Genomic DNA, 19,492 nt, shown 5'->3' with positions numbered 1-19,492 from the left:
GAGCGGGACTCTCGGGGTCCCATCCCATTTAAGGCGGCTTGGGTACATCCCAGCAGTCTGGACTGATCCTGGTACGTACAGGGAAAGGAAAATTAGGTTCTTACCTTTGCTAATTTTCGTTCCTGTAGTACCAAGGATCAGTCCAGACGCCCGCCCAAGTTTTCTGGGAGTCCGCTCGTATTTCAGGTTTTCTCGATGTCAGATTCTTACGGCTCGTGGTCCAGTTTCCACGGTAAGTTGACCTTGGTTTGGGTTGTTCTATACCGTTTTGGTTGTCCTGTTGTGGTCATGTTTGTTCCTTGTTCTTGTTTCTCAAGGAAGTTTTTACTTGTTCTGCTCATTGGGTACTAAATATTTTGATGACTTTGACAGTGGCTACAGTGGTCCTGTCGTTCGTTTCTGCTTTGATATCACATATACTGAAGGATCGCAGGTGGCACACCAGTATATCTAGGGAGTGTCTTCAGTTTTCTCTCTGACTCCATCTGCTGGAGGGGAGGCATAACCCAGCAGTCTGGACTGATCCTTGGTACTACAGGAACGAAAATTAGCAAAGGTAAGAACCTAATTTTCCTATTGGTTGCAAGCTGCTGCTGCCTCTGTCAGGAGGGGACTCCAGGCATCCACCCCCCTGTCAGTAAAGAAATATTCTCTCACGTTTCCTCTGCAGATTCCTCCGTCATCTTCATATCCTGTCCTCTTCTCCAGGAGTCTCCTTTCCACCTTCCCTCACCCTCCTGTCTAAGAATTCCTTGGCTTTGGTGCCTTCTAGTGACATCTCCCGCCCTGCCTCATATAATTATAATGAAGCGGAGGAGCCAGGGAGAGTCAGATTTCTGAAATCTGGCAGCTGGATGAAAAAACATCTGGTTTTATCAAAAATACTCTTTGAGGTAGAAATGTTCAGCATGTTTTTGCAATAGCAGTAACCACAGCAGATTATTTTATAGATCCTGAGGAATGAAGTCACCCACCTCGGTGTTAAAATGATCAGGATTCTCTTTGAAGGGATTTCTGATGATGATCAGCCCAGCAGCACCCTCCTTTCTTAGCGCTGCACTGGTGGCATAATCCTGAGCTCACTTGCACTGATAATACAGGCTCTGGGGTAACGTTTCTACATATTGTAACCATCTTTTCCCATAACAGGCTCCCCCAGTGTCACCCCTGACATTTTAATCCGATTTAAGCAAGAAGGACGTGGGACTGAGCCCCCGAGATCTGAGGACAGAGGGAACCTGAGCATCCCAGGCGCCTGTGAGGAGCTGCATGAAGCAGGCGATGCAGCTTGGATTAAAGGTACTGCTGGGCCGTTCCAAACATTGCTGAGACACGAGGCCTCCTCTGGGCCAGACACAGCGAGGAGGAGGCGTTAAATCATGTCCCTGACCTCTGACCTTTCTTGTGTGGAGGGCTCCCAGTGGCAGCAGGAAACCCCCCTCCTGGGAACAGTAAGAGGGAGGAAGGCAGGGGGAGCAGCAGGAGGGAGGGGGGATTGCACAGGAAACGGTTTCCATCCTCGTGGGATTGTGGGACCCCAGCAGGAGAATTATGAAAGGAGTTCCCTGTACGTACCAGGATCAGTCCAGACTGCTGGGTTATGCCTCCCCTCCAGCAGATGGAGTCAGAGAGAAAACTGAAAGCACCCCCTAGATATACTGGTGCGCCACCTGCCATCCTTCAGTATTTCCTCTGACTCCAGCAGATTGAGAGGCATAACCTGCAGTCCTGTCTAGATCCTGACAAAAAGTCTTTCAGGTGTCATTTATTAATTTATTCAGTTATACTGTCTAGATCAATTAGTTATTTCTCTAATTAGTTTGAAAAAAAAAAAAAGATATTAATAAGGGACTGTTTTGTTTTGTTATTCTTTCCCTGTTTCAGCGCAGCGTGTTCTTCTGTAGCATACAGGCAGGCTGTGAGAGCGTTGCTCTCTTTTCATTTCCCGGTTATTGTGTCCCTTTGGTCGGGGGGAAAGTCTACCGGTGGTCCGGTCACCCTCCCCCATCTCTTTCTAGTTGATTCCAGGTTTCTTACCTGAAGAGGGCCTCTTTTTTCTTGGTAAAAAAAAAATATATATATGTATATATATATTTATTTTACATTTAGTGTGAGGACCCGTAAGTCCTGTTGGGGACAGGCTGAGGTCAGTTATAGCCCTAGCCTGCCGCGCGGACCAGGGACTCCGGAGGGGGTGAGGTTTCTTCACCCGGCGATTTTCTTATTGCTACTGTTTTGGCGCGAATTGCCTGCTCCCGGCCAGCTACTTACTTTTACAGCCTCAGGATGCCCCGATCTTCGGCCTGCACGGCCTGTGGCAGGGCGGGGGCGCGACTCTCCAGGGAGGGTCTCTGCTCCCATTGCATTCCCGGGGGCGAGGGACCCTCCCGGGGGCCGAGCGCAGCCCGCAGCTCAGTTTTTCGCTCCTCCTCGGAGCGTGTGGGGAGCCTGGCAGCCGCGCGGTCTTCAGCCCCGCCCCCCACTGTTAGGGAGCCGGCGGCCATTTTGACCACGCGGCAGCCTGCTGATTCGGCATCGGAGGAGGAGGATTTTTCTCATAACTCTCCTCCTGCCTTGAGCCCGTGCAGCGGATCGGAGGTGGAGGCTCCCCGGGCCCCTCCCCCTCGGGACCACCCCGCGGGGGGCTCCAAAAGGAAAGTACCTTTTTCTTCAAAATTTGTTCTACTAATGCATCAAGCGTTTTTGGACGCGGAGGCAGGTTGGGAGCCGGATGAACCCCCCCCCTAAGGTCCCCAGAGTTTCTCCAGAGCAGGGCCGATCGGGGTCTCGGGGCAAAACGGGTGGTTCGGATGCAGCCAGAATTTATTCCCTGGGGGGAAAGGGGGATCCCGGGGATCCGGATCTCACCCAGGGATCTCCGGATGGCGCAGGGACAGAGGTCTCTGATGCTCTGGGAGCGCTTGAGGGCGATGACCCCCAGATTCTGCGCCTGTTTGGCAAAGACGAACTTAACTTTTTGATCCTTCATGTTTTGAAGGAGTTAGAGATCCCAGCGCCGCAGCAGGACACTGACACTTCCACAGGGGACATAGCTATGGCAGGTCTACGGGCCCCCCCGCAGACTTTTCCCTTACATGCCAAGGTTTTACAGCTCGTATCCAAAGAGTGGGAGGTGCCAGAGGCATCCCTGAGAGTCAGCAGGGCAATGAATAAGTTGTATCCCCTGCCTGCAGATTCTTTGGATATCTTTAAGGTCCCTTCCCTGGATTCTGCAGTGACGGCTGTGGTTAAGCACACTACCATACCCGTTACGGGAGGGGTAGCTTTGAAAGATCTCCAAGACCGTAAGTTGGAGGTGCTCTTAAAGCGCATATTTGAGATAGCGGCCCTGGGGGTCCGAGCAGCGGCATGTAGCAGTATGGTTCAGCGCGCTACTCTCCGCTGGGTACAACAATTGCTTACCACGCAGGAGCTCCCACCGGCTGAGGCTGAGCAGGCTAACTGTGTGGAGGCAGCGGTTGCTTACACAGCGGATGCTTTGTATGATTTGTTGAGAACTTCGGCCCGCACTATGTCATCGGCGGTCGCCGCTCGGCGGTTGCTCTGGCTTAGACGGTGGTCGGCGGATGCCTCGTCTAAGTCGCGCCTCGCCTCTTTTCCCTTCAAGGGAAAGTTGCTGTTTGGGGAGGAGCTGGATCAGCTCATTAAGGACTTGGGAGACAACAAAGGGTATAAGTTGCCGGAGGACAAGCCCCGTTCATTTCGTTCTTTTGGGAATGTACGGTCCCGATTTCGGGGCCAACGCCGGTTTCGTATGGGAAGGGGGGCTCCTTTCCCACAGAAACAGCAGGGTCCCAGGTCGCAGCCTTGGTCTCCGTCCTTTCGAGGCAGGCGTCCACAGCGTCCGGGATTCTCGCAGAACTCGTCCGCCGGCAATGAAGGTGCGCGGGCCCATTCCTCCCTCCCCCGCATCGGAGGTCGGTTGTCCCTGTTTTGGGAGGAATGGGTCAAGGTCACGTCGGATCAGTGGGTCCTCGACGTCGTTCGTTACGGTTACGAGTTGGAGTTTGCTCGGCCCCTCCGGGATCTTTTTATGGTCTCTCCCTGCGGTCCTCAGGAGAAGAGGCAGGTTATCGCCCACACCGTGCACAGGTTGCGGTCTCTGGGAGCAATATTGCCGGTTCCTCTGGAGGAGACCAGAACCGGCAGGTATTCCATTTACTTCGTGGTCCCAAAGAAGGAAGGTACGTTTCGCCCAATTTTGGATTTGAAAAGAGTGAACAAGGCCTTGCGTGTTCCCCGGTTTCAGATGGAGACGCTAAGGTCTGTTATTGCGGCCGTCCACAAGGGAGAATTTTTGGCTTCTTTGGATCTGGCCGAGGCGTATCTTCATATCGGGATCAGAGAACATCACCAGAGGTACCTCAGATTCACGGTTTTGGGGGAGCACTTCCAGTTTTGCGCCCTTCCGTTCGGGCTGGCCATGGCCCCGAGGGTGTTTACCAAGGTTCTAGTCGTGGTCGCCGCTTATCTGCGGCGCCAAGGAATTCTGGTGCATCCCTATTTGGACGATTGGCTCATCCGGGCGAAGTCAGAGGCGGAGTGCCGACGAGCAGTCCAGTCGGTAGTACAACAACTTCAGTCATTAGGTTGGGCAGTCAACTTCGCAAAGAGCCAGTTGGTCCCGAGTCAACAACTGGAATTTTTGGGGGCGCGTTTCGATACCTTGGAGGGCACGGTATTCCTCACTCAGCAGCGACTAGAGAACCTGATGGTTCAGGTGCAGACCTTGCTCACTCTCCAGTTACCTACGGCCTGGGATTATTTACAAGTCATTGGACATATGGTTTCTACTCTGGAAATGGTGCTGTGGGCCTTTGCGCATATGCGTCCTTTACAGCGCGCTCTCCTCTCACGCTGGGACCAGAAATCAGAGGATTACGGCGTCCAATTACCGCTGTTGGAGCCGGCTCGTTCCAGTTTGGCTTGGTGGTTAATCCCGGACAATTTATTGCAGGGAGTCGACCTAGAGCCGCCCCTGTGGATCGTGGTGACGACAGATGCCAGTCTGACCGGCTGGGGAGCGGTCTGTCAGTTACGAGCGGTACAAGGAACATGGACCCCTCTTCAAGCCACTTGGTCCATCAACCGTCTGGAGACCAGAGCAGTACGTCTCGCCTTGCGCCGCCTGCTTCCATTGGTACAGGGTCGGGCGGTGCGAGTTCTATCAGACAACGCAACCACAGTAGCGTATATCAACCGTCAAGGCGGCACAAGAAGTCGGCCGGTTGCGGACGAGGCGTCGCTGTTAATGTCCTGGGCGGAACGTCATCTATCCCGCATAGCGGCCACCCACATAGCGGGCGTCGACAACGTACAAGCGGATTATCTAAGTCGTCAATACTTGGATCCCGGAGAGTGGGAGCTCTCGGCCGAGGCAATGAGTCTCATCACTCGTCGATGGGGAATACCGCATCTGGACCTGATGGCGACTCGACAGAATGTGGAGGCAGCGCGTTTCTTCAGTCGACGGCGAGAACACAGCTCGGAGGGGGTGGATGCTCTGGTGCTCCCATGGCCTCGTCACATCCTCTTCTATGTGTTTCCCCCGTGGCCTCTAATCGGAAAGGTGTTAAGACGCATAGAGTCCCATCGCGGGCCAGTGATTCTAGTGGCCCCGGAGTGGCCAAGAAGACCGTGGTTCGCGGATCTCGTCAATCTGGCGCAGGACGGTCCTCTGCGGTTGGGTCATCTTCAGAACCTGCTTCGGCAGGGACCCGTATTTTTCGATCGGGCGGACCGCTTCTGTCTGGCGGTTTGGCTTATGAAAGGAGGCAGTTAAGGAGGAAGGGATATTCAGAACCTGTCATTTCCACTCTCCTGCGGGCGCGCAGGCCCTCCACCACGCTCGCCTACGCCAGAGTATGGAAGGTGTTTGACTCCTGGTGCGCTGCATCTAAAATTCTGCCACGCCGGGCCTCAGTGGGAGATATCCTTACGTTCTTGCAAGCGGGCTTGAAGAAGGGGTTGGCTTACAGCTCTCTGAGGGTTCAGGTGTCGGCTCTGGGGTGTTTGAGGGGCAAAGTGGACGGGTCCTCTCTCGCAGGTCACCCGGATATAGCTCGATTTTTGCGTGGCGTTCGGAACTTGCGCCCCCCATTTAGACCCCCTTGTCCTTCTTGGAATTTGAATTTGGTGCTCAAAGGTCTTATCAAGGCCCCCTTTGAACCTATCAGGCAGGCCTCGCTAAAGGATCTCACGCTCAAAACCGTGTTCCTAGTGGCTATTGCGTCGGCCCGTCGGGTGTCGGAGTTACAGGCCCTTTCGTGCAGGGAACCGTTCTTACATATTTCGGACACTGGGGTGTCTCTGCGTACGGTTCCCTTCGTTTTTGCCGAAGGTGGTCTCGGCTTTTCATGTCAATCAGACAGTGGAATTGCCTTCCTTCTCGGCGTCGGAACTGAAGTCTTCGCGCGGTTCCGATTTGAAGCGTTTGGATGTGCGGCGCATGCTCCTGAGATATTTGGAGGTCACTAATGCGTTCAGAAGGTCGGATCACTTGTTTGTCCTGTGGCAGGGGCCCAAAAAGGGTCTACAGGCATCAAAAACAACTATTGCACGTTGGTTGAAGAGTTCGATTGCTTCCACGTACATTGGCTGTGGTAAGTCTGTTCCTGAGGGGCTCAAGGCGCATTCTCTGCGGGCTCAGGCGACTTCCTGGGCAGAAAGTCGTTTGGTTTCTAGCCAGGAGATTTGCCGTGCAGCAACGTGGAAGTCCTTGCATACCTTCGCTCGTCATTATCGGCTTGATGTGAGAGGAGCATCAGCCGATTCCTTTGGCAGCAGTGTCATTCGAGCGGGACTCTCTGGGTCCCACCCCAATTGAGGCGGCTTGGGTACATCCCAGCAGTCTGGACTGATCCTGGTACGTACAGGGAAAGGAAAATTATGTTCTTACCTGATAATTTTCGTTCCTGTAGTACCAAGGATCAGTCCAGACGCCCGCCCGTTATTGTCTATCCAGTGAGTCCGCTCCACTAGCCAGTTCTTTTTCAATATTTCAGCATGGTAGGTGCCTATCCCTTTCCTTTGACTTTAGAGGGTGGTGCCCTTTTTGAAGTTCTGTTAATGTTCGCCAGTTTTTGGCACGTGAGAGTTTAACTATTTGATCTAGACAGTTGCCATGGTTTTATTCGTGGCTAAGTTGGCGGAGGATTGTTTTGGCTTTCTTCTGCTTTGTTATACTTTATACTGAAGGATGGCAGGTGGCACACCAGTATATCTAGGGGGTGCTTTCAGTTTTCTCTCTGACTCCATCTGCTGGAGGGGAGGCATAACCCAGCAGTCTGGACTGATCCTTGGTACTACAGGAACGAAAATGATCAGGTAAGAACATAATTTTCCTTTACGCGTGCAAATGTAACAGACCGTCCTAGCAATTTTCTAAAGCCATTTACCCACGTAAGTGCACTTAATGCTGAGAAAACCGATTGGCAGTTCAGGTTTTGCCTTTCTTAGGTCAATATCCCAGACTGTTTAAAAGCTGAAGGCACAATCTCATTCTCTAGCAGGCAGCCGAGGTCCCAGTCCTGACCCTACAGCAGAGATCCTGAGAATGGGCGGGGAGGAGACGGAGACCAAGAGCGGTGAGCAAAATATTCCTTCCTAACACAACACTTTAAAGCTTTTGATGCGCTCCCGCATAGGAGACTCGTGAACAAAATGAGAAGCTTGGGAGTGAGCGCCAAGGTGGTGACGTGGATTACAAACCGGTTGAGGGACAGGAGGCAGTGGGTGATGGTAAATGGAAGCTGCTCTGATGAGAGAGCAGTGTTAAGGGGCCTGCCCCAGGGATGGGTTGTGGGACAGATCCAGTTCAGTATCTTTGTGAGCGACATTGCGGACGGGAGAGAAGGTAAGGTCTGTCTGTTTGCGGATGCTAAGATCTGCAACAGAGTGGACACGCCGGAAGGAGGTAGAGAGAAAGAGACGGGATTTAAGGAAGCCTGAACGGTGGTCGAAGATAAGGCAGCCAAGCAGTGCAGAGCCATGAATCTGGAGTGTGGAAATCCAAAAGATGTGATGGGGGTGAAAGCCTGTTGTGCATGGAGCAAGAAAGGGATCTTGGGGAGATTGTGTCTGGTGATGTGAAGGCGGCGAGGCAATGTGACGAGGCGATAGGTAAAGCCAGAGGGCTGCTGGGCTGCCCAGAGAGAGGAATATCGAGTAAGAAAAAGGAGGTGATAGTCCCCTTGTACAGGGCCTTGGTGAGGCCTCACCTGGAGTACTATGTTCAGTTCTGGAGCCCGTCTGTATGAGAAGACCTATGAGGAGAGGCTGAGGGACCTAAATATGTATAAACCTGGAGGAGCAGGGGGATAGGATACAGAGCTTCAGATACCTGAGAGGTTTTAACGATGCACAATCAACGACAAACCTTTCACTTTGGAAAGAAATCAGTAGAACTAGGGGTCAGGTAGTGAATCTCCAGGGAGGACGACTCAGAGCCAACGTCAGGAAATATTTCTTCATGGAGAGGATGGTGGTGCCTGGAAGGCCCTTCCGGAGGAGGTGGTGAAGACAGAAACAGTGAAAGATGTCAGAGGGGCAAGGGATAAGCACTGCGGGTCCCTAAAGGCTCGAGGATGGAAGTGAGGAAAAGAGCGCATGGGGGTAACTGGGGGTAACTTGCTGGTGCGGCAGTTGCTACCCTTAACAATTAAGCCTTGACACTGTTAATGCAGCTCCATCCTTGCTCTCTGCTTCAACGGCACTGGTTAAAGGAAATTCGATTCAAACAGCATCCGAGGGCCCTGACATTTACAGTCTGGGAAACTGATAAGCATGGGGGTAACCTGCACGGTGCGGCAGATACTGGCGTAAGCTTGCTGGGCAGACTGGGTGGAGCATTTGGTCCTTTTCTGCCATCATTTCTCTCTTTCTTCCTGGGTGCTGTGGAGTATTTCTCACTGACCTAAGTAAAAAGGGGAAGAAAGATTCAATCACAAATCTTACACAAATTATTGCAGTTTTTACGACCATTACAATAGGCTCTGCCAGTCAATAGACCTTCATCTGCCTTATATTTAAGCAGTGGCCTCTTTGTAACTTCCTCTACTTGCAATAAGTTAAAAATTGGCACCGAGAGTTTAAAATACCGGCAGAGCCAATGCAGCTGAATGTAAGGAGGAATGAGGCCGTGGATCACCGCTTATGAGATTTCCTGTGGGATTTCCCCCCATGCAGACTGAGCTTCGAAACACAGCCTGTGTCTGGATTTTTTTGTGATATTTAAGAAGAAAAGAGAGAAGCAGATGTGTCTTATTTGCATTTTATGATCAAAATATAAAAATTGTGCATTCCCTGTACGTACCTGGATCAGTCCAGACAGTGGGTTATGTCCCCAGTCCAGCAGATGGAGTCAGCACAAGCTTCGAGGGGGCGTCACCATATCTACTACTACCCCCTCTGCAGGAGTTCAGTATCTTCTGACGCCAGCAGATGCGAGTAGGGGAATCGGGCTTCTCCTCCTCTTCCTTCTTTATCACTTTTTTGCTTGATTGTCTGGCTTGTTGCTGTCTTTTCTCGTGGATCAAGTTTGTATTAAGTTTAAAAAAAAAAAAAAAAAAATGGCAGGGGCCTTTCAACTTTTGGGGAGTGGCTTATCTTCCTTGTCTCTTCTCTGCGGCCGTGCTGTTTATTTCTCGTTGTTGCCGGGGGTAAGTTGGGTTTTATTCCTTTGTAGTTTTTATTTCACAGCACAGCCCCCGGTGCCCGCGAAAGCCGGTGGAGCCGGCCTCTTCGTGTTTCACTCCCTCACCCGCGGCCATTTTGCAGCTCCTCGAGGGCTGCTGCGGCGCTTAGGGAAAGAAGTCTGGGGCGGGTCGTGTGGCCGGGAAGGCCCCCCCGCGGCACCCTCCTCTATTTTCGGACAGCGGGCAGTGAGGGCCGCCCGGGCCCCCCCCCCTCGCAGCGGTGCTTTTGTGCGCGTGGCCCCCCCGAGGCTTTTCTCATTTTTGGCGCCGTTTTCCTCTCTCCCCCGGCGATCCCGATGCCGCGGCCGTCATGCTGTGCGGCCTGCGGCGACCCGGGGTCCCAAATTTCACGGGAGGGCATCTGTGCACGATGCTTTCCCGTGGGGGAAGGTACCTCACAGTCCCTGACTGATTTCTCTTTTTTGCCCGGGCGGCGTGGGCCGGCCACTCCGCCATTTTTGGCGGGAAGAGCGGCCATTTTACACTCTGAGCGCCCTGAGGCGCAGGCCACGAGGGAGAACGGCTCCCTGGAGAATTCTACAAGCGGGGGTGCCCCCCCGATTTTGGTGCAGGAACCAAGCACCCAGAGCCAGGGAGCAGGAACCACGCCGCCCCTCGAAGCGCACCCGAGCAGGCCGGGGTTCTCTCCGGGGTTTATCCTGCTCATGCATACAGCTTATCTGCAGGGGCTGGAAACACCTGTGGGACCCCCCCCCCCTAAGATACCACGGATGTCGCCCTCGGCGCCAGCCCCCCCCGACCCTTCGGGTGCGGGGGCCTCCCGCCTTCCTACACGGGGTCGCTCTGCGCCCGCGGCGGTGGGGGCGGTACCAGACCCAGCGGGACAGGGACCTGACCTCCCGGATGGGGAACAAGGGGACGGCACGCAGGACGGGGATGATCCGCGTACCCTACGCCTCTTCCAGAGGGGAGAGCTGGACGACCTCATCCCGCAGATCATTCAGGAATTAGATCTGGACCCGCCTCCAGACCCGCCTGCCCCAGTAGCTCCCGCTGTCGTCACTTCTTCAAAGAAGGAAGATCCAGTCCTGGCGGCACTCCGGCTGAGGGCTCGGGCCTTTCCCATTCATGACTCGTTTTTACAACTTCTCACCAGGGAATGGGACACCCCGGAGGCCTCCCTGAAGAGCAGCCGGGCCATGGAAAAGTTGTACCCGCTCCCCGAAGATTTTCTGGACCTCATCAAGGTCCCAAAGGTGGACTCCACAGTGTCGGCGGTCACGAAGAGGACGACTATCCCAGTGACGGGAGGTGCGGCGTTGCGGGACACACAGGATCGTAAGTTGGAAGTCTTCCTTAAGCGGGTCTTCGAGGTTTCTGCACTGGGCATGCGGGCGGTGATGTGCAGTTCGCTTGCCCAGCGGGCTGGTCTCCTTTGGGTGCAACAACTCCTCACATCTCAGAGCCTGCCGGCCGATGAGGCTGCCCAGGCGGATCGGCTGGAACCCGCAGTGGCGTATGGGGCGGACGCCTCGTACGACCTTTTTCGGGTCCTCGCAAGATCCATGGTATCGGTAGTGGCGGCACGACGACTACTGTGGCTACGCAATTGGGCCGCTGATACGTCCTCTAAGTCGAGTCTGGGCTCTCTTCCCTTCAGGGGCAGGTTCCTCTTCGGGGAGGATTTGGATCAGATCATCAAGTCCCTGGGGGAGAACGCTGTTCATCGGCTGCCGGAGGATAGGTTTCGACCATCCAGAGCATTTTCTTCTTCTCGGACCAGAGCCAGAGCACAGCGGCGATACAGGGAATACAGACAGGCGGGCTCCCGGCCCTCCGCCCCCAGGTCTCAGCCCTGGTCGCGCTCCTTTCGCGGGCGTCGGCCCGCACGCACTACTCCCGGAACCGGGAACCCCTATACCAAGTCTTCACAATGTTGCCAGTCTCGCCCACTCCCCTGTCCCCAGGATTGGGGGCCGGCTAACGTATTTCTACGCGGAGTGGGCGCGGATCACTTCGGACCAGTGGGTCCTGAATACCATAAAACACGGCTACGCATTGGAATTTGTCCGCCCCCCGTAGGGAAGGTTCATCTTTTCTCCCTGTGGTTCGGACCTCAAGAGAAGCGCGGTGCAGCTGACTTGGGACAGGCTCCGGGAGATAGGCGCTATTGCGCCCGTGCCCTTCGGAGAGGTGGGCTCGGGCCACTATTCCATCTATTTCGTCGTGCCAAAGAAGGACGGTGCTTTCCGGCCTATCCTAGACCTCAAGGAAGTCAACAAATCCCTTCGAGTCTTTCGGTTCCGTATGGAAACGCGCCGGTCAGTGATTGCGGCGGTGCATCGGGGGGAGTTCCTCGCCTCCCTGGACTTAACCTGCACATTCCCATCCGCCCGGACCACCACCGTTTCCTTCGTTTCAAAATCCTGGACCAGCATTTTCAGGTCACGGCTCTCCCGTTCGGATTGGCGATGGCGCCGCGCACTTTCACCAAGATTATGGTAGTCGTGGCTGCAGCTCTCCGGAAGGAGGGCATCCTGGTTCATCCTTATCTGGACGATTGGCTCATCCGGGCGAAGTCATTCGAGCAGGGACGCTCAGCGGTGACTCGAGTCGTACGGTTTCTTCATTCCCCGGGATGGGTAGTGAACTTCTCCAAGAGCTCCCTCCTGCCCTCGCAACGCTTGGATTTTTGGGAGCGACCTTCGACACCCTGCTGGGCAAAGTTTTTCTGCGCCAGGACAAGGCGCAATCCTTGCGGGATCACACACGACGGTTCTCTGCGTTACCAGAGCCCACCTCCTGGGACTACCTGCAACTCCTGGGAGTGATGGGGTCCACCATCGACCTTGTGCCTTGGGCTTTCGCGCACCTCAGGACCCTACAGTGGGCGCTCCTCTCCCGCTGGAAACCAGTATCGCAGGACTACCAGGTGATGCTCCCGCAGACTGCCAGGGACAGTCTGGGCTGGTGGTTGGATCCGTCGAACCTGGCCCGTGGCGTGTCCCTCGATCTGCCAAATTGGGTGGTGGTGACCACCGACGCCAGTCTAGCGGGCTGGGGCGCAGTCTGCGATCGAAGCGCCACGCAGGGGACGTGGTCCACGGTGGAGGCGAAGTGGTCCATCAACCGTCTGGAAACCAGAGCGGTCCAACTAGCTCTGCGACATTTCCTCCCGCTTCTTCGGAACCGGGAGGTCAGAATTCTATCCAACAACGCTACCACCGTGGCCTATATCAACCGACAGGGAGGCACGCGCAGCCCGCAGGTCGCGCTTGAGGCGGCGCTGCTGATGCGATGGGCGGAGCGTCATCTCGTCCGGCTAGCGGCCTCGCACATCGCCGAGGTGGACAACGTCCAGGCGGACTTCCTCAGTCGTCAACTGCTGGACCCAGGAGAGTGGTCCCTCTCCGACACAGCGATGCAACTTCTCGTCCATCGGTGGGGGTCACCTCACTTAGATCTGATGGCGTCCGCTCTCAACGCCAAGGCTCCACGCTTCTTCAGTCGCCGGAGAGAGCGCGGCGCGGAGGGAGTGGATGCCCTGGTCCTCCCATGGCCGCCACATCTTCTGCTCTACGCTTTTCCACCGTGGCCCCTGGTGGGCAGGATGCTCCGCAGAATAGAAAGCCATCAGGGGACCGTGGTTTTCATCGCCCCAGAATGGCCCAGACGGCCCTGGTTTGCGGACCTGCTACAGCTGGTGATTGACGGGCCAATCAGGCTGGGGCACATCCCCCAGCTCCTACATCAGGGCCCGGTATTTTTCGAGCAGGCAGAACTCTTCTGTCTTGCGGCCTGGCTTTTGAGAGGCGGCGTCGGGGCTACCCGGAGGCGGTAGTATCCACGCTATTGCGGGCGCGAAAGACATCGGTGGCGGCCTATGTCCGCGTCTGGAAGGTGTTCGAGCTGTGGTGTACCAGCCAGGCCACGAGACCCGCTAAGGCTTCTGTACCTCAGATCCTTCAGTTTCTACAGGCGGGGGTGGAAAAAGGACTCGCCTATAATTCACTACGGGCTCAGGTGGCCGCCCTTGGTTCGCTATTGAGGATTGGGGGCTCTCTTCTACAGCATCCTGACATTGCTCGTTTTCTCAAGGGTGTCAAGCATATGCGTCCTCCGTTACGGGACCCTTGTCCCTCCTGGAGTCTTAACCTTGTGCTTCGCTCCCTGTCGGGACCACCGTTCGAGCCGCTGCGCAGCGCAACGATAAAGGATCTCACTCTCAAGACTGTTTTTCTTGTGGCCATCTGTTCCGCTCGTCGCATCTCGGAGCTGCAGGCTCTGTCGTGTAGAGAGCCCTATCTCCGTTTCTCTGACTCTGGAGTTTCGCTTCGCACCGTTCCTTCCTTCCTTCCGAAGGTGGTTTCTGCATTCCATGTGAACCAGACGGTGGAGTTGCCGTCCTTCTCTTCTTCAGAACCGAAGTCTCTCCGTCTCTTGGATGTAAAGCGCACTCTGCGTCTCTATCTGGAGGCTACAAATGAGTTCCGGACCTCTGACCGTCTCTTCGTACTCTGGGCCGGTCCTAAGAAGGGGTCTCAGGCCTCGAAAACTACCATTGCCAGATGGCTAAAGGCCGGCATTGCTGCTTCCTACATTGGGGCGGGTCGGACTCCCCCACCCGGAATCGTAGCGCATTCTACACGTTCTCAGGCGGCTTCCTGGGCGGAGTCTCGCTCGGTATCCTCGCAAGAAATTTGTAGAGCAGCCACCTGGAAATCGTTACACACGTTCTCGAGGCACTATCGTCTGCACCTCGCCTCTTCGGTCTCTGGACACTTTGGCGAGCAGGTTCTCCGAGCAGGCCTCGCAGGACCCCACCCGATTTAGGGAAGCTTGGGTACATCCCACTGTCTGGACTGATCCAGGTACGTTCAGGGAAAAGAAAATTATTACTTACCTGCTAATTTTCGTTCCTGTAGTACCATGGATCAGTCCAGACGCCCACCGCGTTTGGGTTCTTGATCCTGCTCAGCTCTGCGCTCCTTCTTGCTCGCAGTGTTCTGTGTCTTCACCGTCGTTTCTTTTCGCTGTTTTTCACAGCTCCCTACAAGTTGGTAGGATGTTTGCAGTTCCTTGTTGCGGTTACAATTGTTTTTCATTATCTGTTTTTCACAAACTTGATCCTTCGGGGGTTTCTACTCGGGCTTTGATATACTCGATACTGAACTCCTGCAGAGGGGGTAGTAGTATATATGGATACGCCCCCTCAAAGCTTGTGCTGACTTCATCTGCTGGATTGGGGACATAACCCACTGTCTGGACTGATCCATGGTACTACAGGAACGAAAATTAGCAGGTAAGTAATAATTTTCTTTTGTCACTGCGACCACTGATTAAATATAAGGCAGATGAAGGTCTATTGACTGGCAGAGCCTATTGTGATGGTCGTTAAAAACTGCAGTAAATTGTGTAAGATTTGTGATTGAATCTTTATTCAGCTTTTTAGTTTGGTCATTCAATGGGAATTGACATTCAGTCTTTGGCTTATGAGAATTTCAAACGTTCCACATAGAAGGTGAATTTTAATGCTGGCTCTCAGTTAAATTCTCATTACTAAGTCATTAGAGTTCACTTGCTTTAAGCTGACAGGTCTGAGGTTCAGGACCCGGGTTCAGAATGAATCCCAGGTCTCCTGCAAGGCGTGGCAGAGTTTTTGGTGAGTGAAGGGAAACAGAACAGAGACTGGAGGTGAGGATGAGAGGCACAGAACCAGCAGGATGAGGTCAGACGTGGTCTGTTCCCCTCTGTTCATTGCTATTGCCCACCTGTACCTGTCTGCAAGCAGCACCAGGCTCTATTATATATGATAGGGATCCATAGTCACCCTAATGCCATTCAGTGATTAGATGAAGCTATCTTCCTATATACGTCTCCCTCCATTGTTGTAAATGTAGTAATCATACTCTCGCTTTTATGCACCAGAAGATGGATTCAGGAATAATAGTGAGATGCAGAGAATGTGTGATGGCAGCAGACGGAAGAATGGAAAGAGAGAGACCCTCCAGAGACAGCCCAGGACCTTCAGCTAAGTATCCAGGAGGGTATCAGTAGAGTAACATCACCCAGGGGGAAAGAAGAAGTCCAGAAAGGAGAGAGTCCATATGCATGTTCTGAACGAGGAACAAATTTCAACCTCTGCCCCAGTCTTGTAGAAACTCAGAGACTCAGTGAAGGAGAGACTCCATTTCAAAGTGCTGACACTTCAGAAAACTTCACCACAAACTTACAATCTGTTGAACAGCAAGAAATTATTGAATGTGGGAACAAGTTTCCTGAAAGGACAAGTCACACATCTATCCAACAATATCAGAAAAAGGAAAAAACAACATTTACAGGTTCTGAAGAAGAGATAAGGACCCCTACGAATACAAAACTTACAGCACATGGAAAAGATCACCTAAAAAAGAAACCATTAAAATGCACTCAGTGTGAACAATGCTTTTTCTTCCAAGCTGAGATAGAAGGACATGTAAGAATTTACTCTGGAGAAAGACCATTTCAGTGCCCTGAATGTGAGGAGAGGTTTACTGAGAAATCAAACCTGAGAGAACAGAAACAAATTCACAGACAAGACCAACCTTTTAAGTGTTCTCAATGTGAAAAATGTTTCAGATATAGATCCTGGCTTAAAGTTCATCAGAGAAGTCATAAGGGAGAGAAGTCATTTATATGGTCTGAATGGGATAAAGATTTATGTCAGAAATTTAGTTTAGGAAAACACACAAATATTCACACAGGTACCAAACCATTTAAATGTTCTGAATGTGATAAATGTTTCGCTACAAAATCCCATCTTAAAAACCACAAAACCATCCATACAGGCGAGAAACCATTTAAATGTTCTGAATGTGATAAATGTTTCGCTAGAAAATCCCATCTTAAAAGCCACAAAACAATCCATAGAGGCAAGAAACCATTTAAATGTTCTGAATGTGATAAATGTTTCTCACAAATGTCAGCTCTTAAAATACATGAAACCGTCCATACCGGCGAGAAACCATTTAAATGTTCTGAATGTGATAAATGTTTCGCTAGAAATCCAATCTTAAAAGCCACAAAACCATCCATGCAGGCAAGAAAACCATTTAAATGTTCTGAATGTGATAAATGTTTCTCACAAATGTCAGCTCTTAAAAGACATGAAACCGTCCATACCGGCGAGAAACCATTTAAATGTTCTGAATGTGATAAATGTTTCGCTAGAAAATCCCATCTTAAAAGCCACAAAACCATCCATACAGTCAAGAAACCATTTAAATGTTCTGAATGTGATAAATGTTTCTCACAAATGTCAGATCTTAAAAGACATGAAACCATCCATACCGGCGAGAAACCATTTAAATGTTCTGAATGTGATAAATGTTCGGTAGAATATCCCAACTTAAAACCCACCAAGCTGCCCACACTGGGGAAAAACCATTTAAATGTTCTGAATGTGATAAATGTTTCACGCAAATGTCCAATCTTAAAACCCACAAAATCATCCATACAGGTGAGAAACCATTTAAATGTTCTGAATGTGATAACTGTTTTGGCTCAAAATCTCCGGTCTTAAAAACCACAAAACCGTCCATACAGGTGAGAAACCATTTAATGTTCTGAATGTGATAATGTTTTACCCAAATGTCCAAGCTTAAAACCTACCAAACTGTCCACACTGGTGGAGAACCATTTAAATGTTCTGAATGTGATAAATGTTTGCTCAGAGCTCCACTCTTAAAAGCCACAAAGCCGTCCATACTCGTGAGAAACCGTTTAAATGTTCGGAATGTGATAAATGTTTTGCTAAAAAATCCAGTCTTAAAAACCACACAACCATCCATACAGGTGAGAAACCATTTAAATGTTCGGAATGTTATAGATGTTTCTCACAGATGTTACTTCTTAAAAGACATGAAGCCGTCCATACCGGTGAGAAACTATTTAAATGTTCTGAATGTGATAAATGTTTCGCAGAAATGTCAGCTCTTAAAAGACATGAAACCATCCATACCGGTGAGAAACCATTTAAATGTTCTGAATGTGATAAATGTTTCACGCAAATGTCCAATCTTAAAACCCACAAAATCATCCATACAGGTGAGAAACCATTTAAATGTTCTGAATGTGATAAATGTTTTGCTCAAATCTCCGGTCTTAAATACCACAAAACCCACCATACAGGTGAGAAACCATTTAAATGTTCTGAATGTGATAAATGTTTCATTCAAGAATGTCCACTCTTAAAAAACCACAAAACCGTCCATACAGGTGAAAAACGATTTAAATGTTCTGAATGTGATAAATGTTTTTCTCAAATCTCCGGTCTTAAATACCACAAAACCCACCATACAGGTGAGAAACCATTTAAATGTTCTGAATGTAATAAATGTTTTGCTAAAAAATCCAGTCTTAAAAGCCACAAAATCGTCCATACTCATGAGAAACCGTTTAAATGTTCTGAATGTGATAAATGTTTCGCACAAATGTCAGATCTCAAAAACCACAAAAGAATGCACACTGGTGAGAAACCATTTAAATGTTCTGAATGTGATAAAAGTTTCACGCTAATGTCTAATCTCAATGTCCACAAAAGAATGCACAGTGGTGAGAAACCATTTAAATGTTCTGAATGTGATAAATGTTTTGTTCATCTCTCCACTCTTAAAAAACACACAAGAATGCACACTGGTGAGAAACCATTTAAATGTTCTGAATGTGATAAATGTTTTGCTCAGATCTCCACTCTTAAAAGCCACAAAACCGTTCATACTCGTGAGAAACCGTTTAAATGTTCTGAATGTGATAAATGTTTCGCACAAATGTCAGATCTCAAAAACCACAAAAGAATGCACACTGGTGAGAAACCATTTAAATGTTCTGAATGTGATAAATGTTTCGCACAAATGTCCAATCTCAATGTCCACAAAAGAATGCACACTGGTGAGAAACCATTTAAATGTTCTGAATGTGATAAATGTTTTGCTCATATCTCCACTCTTAAAAAACCACAAAAGAATGCACACTGGTGAGAAACCATTTAAATGTTCTGAATGTGATAAATGTTTCGCACAAATGTCCACTCTCAATGTCCACAAAAGAATGCACACTGGTGAGAAACCATTTAAATGTTCTGAATGTGATAAATGTTTTGCTCATCTCTCCACTCTTAAAAAACACAAGAATGCACACTGGTGAGAAACCATTTGAATGTTCTGAATGTGATAAATGTTTTGCTCAGATCTCCACTCTTAAAAGCCACAAAAACCGTCCATACTCGTGAGAAAACCGTTTAAATGTTCTGAATGTGATAAATGTTTCGCACGAATGTCATATCTCAAAAACCACAAAAGAATGCACACTGGTGAGAAACATTTAAATGTTCTGAATGTGATAAATGTTTCGCCTCTAAAAGCCATGTTAAATACCACAAAACTGTCCACACTGGTGAGAAACCATTTAAATGTTCTGAATGTGATAAATGTTTCATCCTCAACTATGCCATCTTAAAACCACAAAACCATCCATACAGGTGAGAAACCATGAAATGTTCTGAATAAGATGCTTCACTCAAATATACCATCTTAAGTACCAAAAAACCATCCAACAAGTGAGAAAACCATTTAAATGTTTGACTGTGGTATCTGTTTCACTCAAATACTTACCTTAATAAACACAAAGAGTCCATAAGCATTGCAAAAATGGTTTAAATGTTATGATTTGGTAAATGTTGCAGACATATTTGCTCTAAGGAAGCAAAAAAAGAATCCATATTAGTCTGATTCAGAGGAATTTCCAAGCACTCCCTGATATGTTACCTATGAAAATTA

At 50.5% G+C, this 19,492-nt stretch overlaps 1 protein-coding gene and 1 long non-coding RNA gene across 2 annotated transcripts; both read left to right on the top strand.

The window, feature by feature from the left end:
• The first annotated feature begins 848 nt into the window (after window positions 1-848).
• Window positions 849-15,651, top strand: LOC115082216. Its single transcript, XR_003854108.1, has 3 exons — window positions 849-1,299; window positions 7,530-7,607; window positions 15,606-15,651. It is a non-coding gene; the product is annotated as an uncharacterized LOC115082216 (long non-coding RNA).
• Window positions 15,652-17,376: 1,725 nt separating this feature from the next.
• On the top strand, window positions 17,377-19,234 carry LOC115082215 (zinc finger protein 665-like). The gene is given in 3 exon segments (XM_029586469.1): window positions 17,377-17,526; window positions 17,611-18,670; window positions 18,672-19,234. Coding segments are annotated over 3 exon segments (1,398 nt in total). The 5' UTR covers window position 17,377; the 3' UTR covers window positions 18,861-19,234.
• The last annotated feature ends 258 nt before the right edge of the window (window positions 19,235-19,492 follow it).

Source organism: Rhinatrema bivittatum, unplaced genomic scaffold, assembly GCF_901001135.1.
Source record: "Rhinatrema bivittatum unplaced genomic scaffold, aRhiBiv1.1, whole genome shotgun sequence".
Taxonomy (NCBI): Eukaryota; Metazoa; Chordata; class Amphibia; order Gymnophiona; family Rhinatrematidae; genus Rhinatrema; species Rhinatrema bivittatum.
The sequence above is the reverse complement of the archived record's forward strand: the minus strand, read 5'-3'. Positions and strand labels throughout refer to the sequence as shown.